This window comes from Asparagus officinalis, chromosome 3, assembly GCF_001876935.1.
Source record: "Asparagus officinalis chromosome 3, Aspof.V1, whole genome shotgun sequence".
Lineage (NCBI taxonomy): Eukaryota > Viridiplantae > Streptophyta > Magnoliopsida > Asparagales > Asparagaceae > Asparagus > Asparagus officinalis.
Genome location: NC_033796.1, coordinates 91958424 through 91961138, shown reverse-complemented (window position 1 = coordinate 91961138; position 2715 = coordinate 91958424). Strand labels below are relative to the sequence as shown.

Below are 2715 nucleotides of genomic sequence, written 5' to 3'. Positions count from 1 at the left end.
GCTCGGCGAGCTCTGATAGCATTATCATACTGCTTAACAAAATCATGTAACTCGGTATTTACATTCACATAATGATCAAAAAAAGAATTAATTCCCTCACTCCGCTGAGTAGATGTTATTCCTGCAGTAAAAGTGTCTTTAAGATACACTGGAGCCCAATGATCTCGATGATTGTATAAATTTACTAACCAACTCCTTTTATCTGCACCATATTTGTCCCTCATTTCTTCCCAACGCTTTTTAAATTTTTCTTCCGATTTACTCCAATACCATTTGTTATACTTTACACCAACATCCTCACCATAATCATTATGCATTGATTGAAGATTTTGTAAGGCATTCCTACGAAGGTGCCAAGAACAAAAGCGATTTTAGGAAAAACTTTGTGAATTGCACCACACATAGCTTTATCTTGATCAGTGATGATTGTTACTGGTGCTATCCCCGACATACATTTTAACCATTGGCTAAATAACCATATAAACGTCTCCTCCGTTTCATCGGCCAGTAACGCACACCCAAATAGAGTAGACTGTCGATGATGGTTAACGCCCGTAAATGGTGCAAACGGCAATTTTAAATTGTTCGTTCTATATGTAACATCAAAGCAAACAACATCTCCAAATTGCAAGTAAGAAGTCCTCGACCTACCATCCATCCAAAAAACACTTCTCATCGTCCCATCATTTTCTAAATCAAGTGCGAAGTAAAATTGAGGATCAGATACATTTTTCTCTTGAAATTGACGAACTATGTTCACGCACTCATGGCCGACGTTGTTTCTTCGTTTAAGTCTAAGTTGTGCTTGGCATTCTTGTTGAGTGAGAGAGCCTTGTTCATTGCCATGAGCAACGTCTACAACCTTACAAATGGCAGAAGGCCGTAAACCTTGATTGTCAAGAGTATCTATCAACCTTTTTGTCGATTGAGCTCGATGAAGTGTCCGATGTGAGTAGTGCTTCTTTACCCGAGTTGGGGTGGTTAATGGATGACCATTATGCTTACTGTTTAACTTTCGGACCACCCATTTTTCAGTGCTTCTATCAAGTCCAATAACCATCCTTGCGTTGCATCCACATCTTGTATCGAACTTTCGAATTACATTCCGACCATCTTCTCTTTTATCTTTTAAAGATTTAAAGCCTTCTTTGTCACATACAAATATTCTAGATAGGATTGCATCTTTCTTTCTCGACCAAGCTGTGTGACCCTTGCGAACACCAAATCCCTTAAGTCTGGCGTATGCATTGTAGAAATTATAAGCTTCCTCATGAGTAGAGAACTCCATTCCGATATATGGATCAACGCTGTTTAAATTATCTTCACCATTTTCAACGCCCATAAGCTCATCACCATTCTCCTCATGCTCGGATGCCTATAAAAATAGAGAAACAAAACTCATGCTAAAAGACAACTATTTTGGTATATGTCATTAGTTAGTAGTACACTATAAACAATAAGATATTATCACCTGAGGGGGAAGCCATGTTGTAGATAGTAGATCATGGTCCTGGCTTTTATCTTCTTCCATTGTTGCCTCACGTGAGAGAATTGGTGGAGTGTCTATACAAGCTATCAAATTATCACATATAAGAAGTTCAAAATCGCTCAAAAAACGTCATCAAGTTGATCTTTCAATTTCACTAAACAATTTCTAAACGATAGTTTAAACCAAATTTAAAGTTTATATCCAATTTAACAATACATGGCAAAAATAGCTCTAAATTATCCGGCTCGTAGCCATAGAGTGAGTGCTGCAAACCAAGTAATGTATGAGCTGAAATTAAAAGGAAGAAGATAGATCCAAGGAATATGCATGAGGGAAGATAGAACCATCATGAAATCCACTAGATCTAACAGGAACGCCAACTAGAACTAACATGCCTCGTAATAGAACTAACATCATCTCCATTAGAGCTAACATGCATCCCGGTAGCATTAACATGCATTTCAGTTAAAACTAACACGTTAATTTAGAGCTAGCTAACATGCATTTCAGTTAGAACTAACACGTTAATTTAGACCTGATGCCTTACCTCGGTGGAGGCGAGCTCGACAGCGGCGAAGTGCGATGAGCCGGCGGCAACACTGAGCGGGGACGGCAAGCGCAGGCTGCGGCGATTTCGTGAGGTGGAGAGGAGGGGGGAGGTGATGGCGAGGATGACGTCGAGGGCTTGATCGATCTCCGGAGGCGGCGATGAACCTGAGGGCTGAGCTCGAATGCCGTCGGAGGCGTGGCTGATGACGAGGGGTGAGCTCGATGGCGAGGACGAGTAGACGGCGATGACCCGGCGGCGACGCTCAGCTGCGGTGATCTCGGGCGCTGGAGAGGAGGAGGGGAGGTGATGGCTAGGGCAAGGGGACGGCGGCGACGCTGATCGGGGACGTCGAGACACAGGCCGAGCTTGGGCGCCGGCGCTTTCGGGCGGTGGTGAGGGGGAGGAGGTCGGTGATGGCGACCGAATGCGCGATCTTGAGCCGGCGGCGACGCTGATCGGGGGCGGCGAGCTCCGGCGGCGATTTCGGGCGCTGGAGAGGAGGAGGCGGGAGGTGATGGCGCGATCTGGGCGGGAGAGATGAGAGAGGGGTAGGGATTTTGGGGGGATGGGATTTTCAACGAAGGGCTCAGATCTCTCTGAGGGGTTTTGAATAAACGGCCCAGATCGCGCATCCTCAGATGACAGCCTACGGAGTCACCGCAGATTCACTTGACCC

General features: G+C 44.8%; 1 protein-coding gene across 1 annotated transcript; it reads right to left on the bottom strand.

Moving 5' to 3' along the window:
• On the bottom strand, positions 284 to 2582 carry LOC109835427 (protein FAR1-RELATED SEQUENCE 5-like). Its single transcript, XM_020403403.1, has 2 exons — positions 1472 to 2582; positions 284 to 1375 (listed from the first exon to the last, which is right to left on the bottom strand). The coding sequence occupies exons 1-2, from the start codon at positions 1529 to 1531 to the stop codon at positions 284 to 286; spliced, it is 1152 nt and encodes a 383-aa protein (XP_020258992.1). The 5' UTR covers positions 1532 to 2582.

Excerpts from the sequence above, each read along its gene's own strand:
- LOC109835427 (XM_020403403.1), bottom strand. The coding sequence starts at position 1,531 with ATGGAAGAAGATAAAAGCCAGGACCATGATCTACTATCTACAACATGG. Across the intron at positions 1,376-1,471 it reads CAACATGGCTTCCCCCTCAG|GCATCCGAGCATGAGGAGAA; the intron begins GTGATAATATCT and ends CTATTTTTATAG.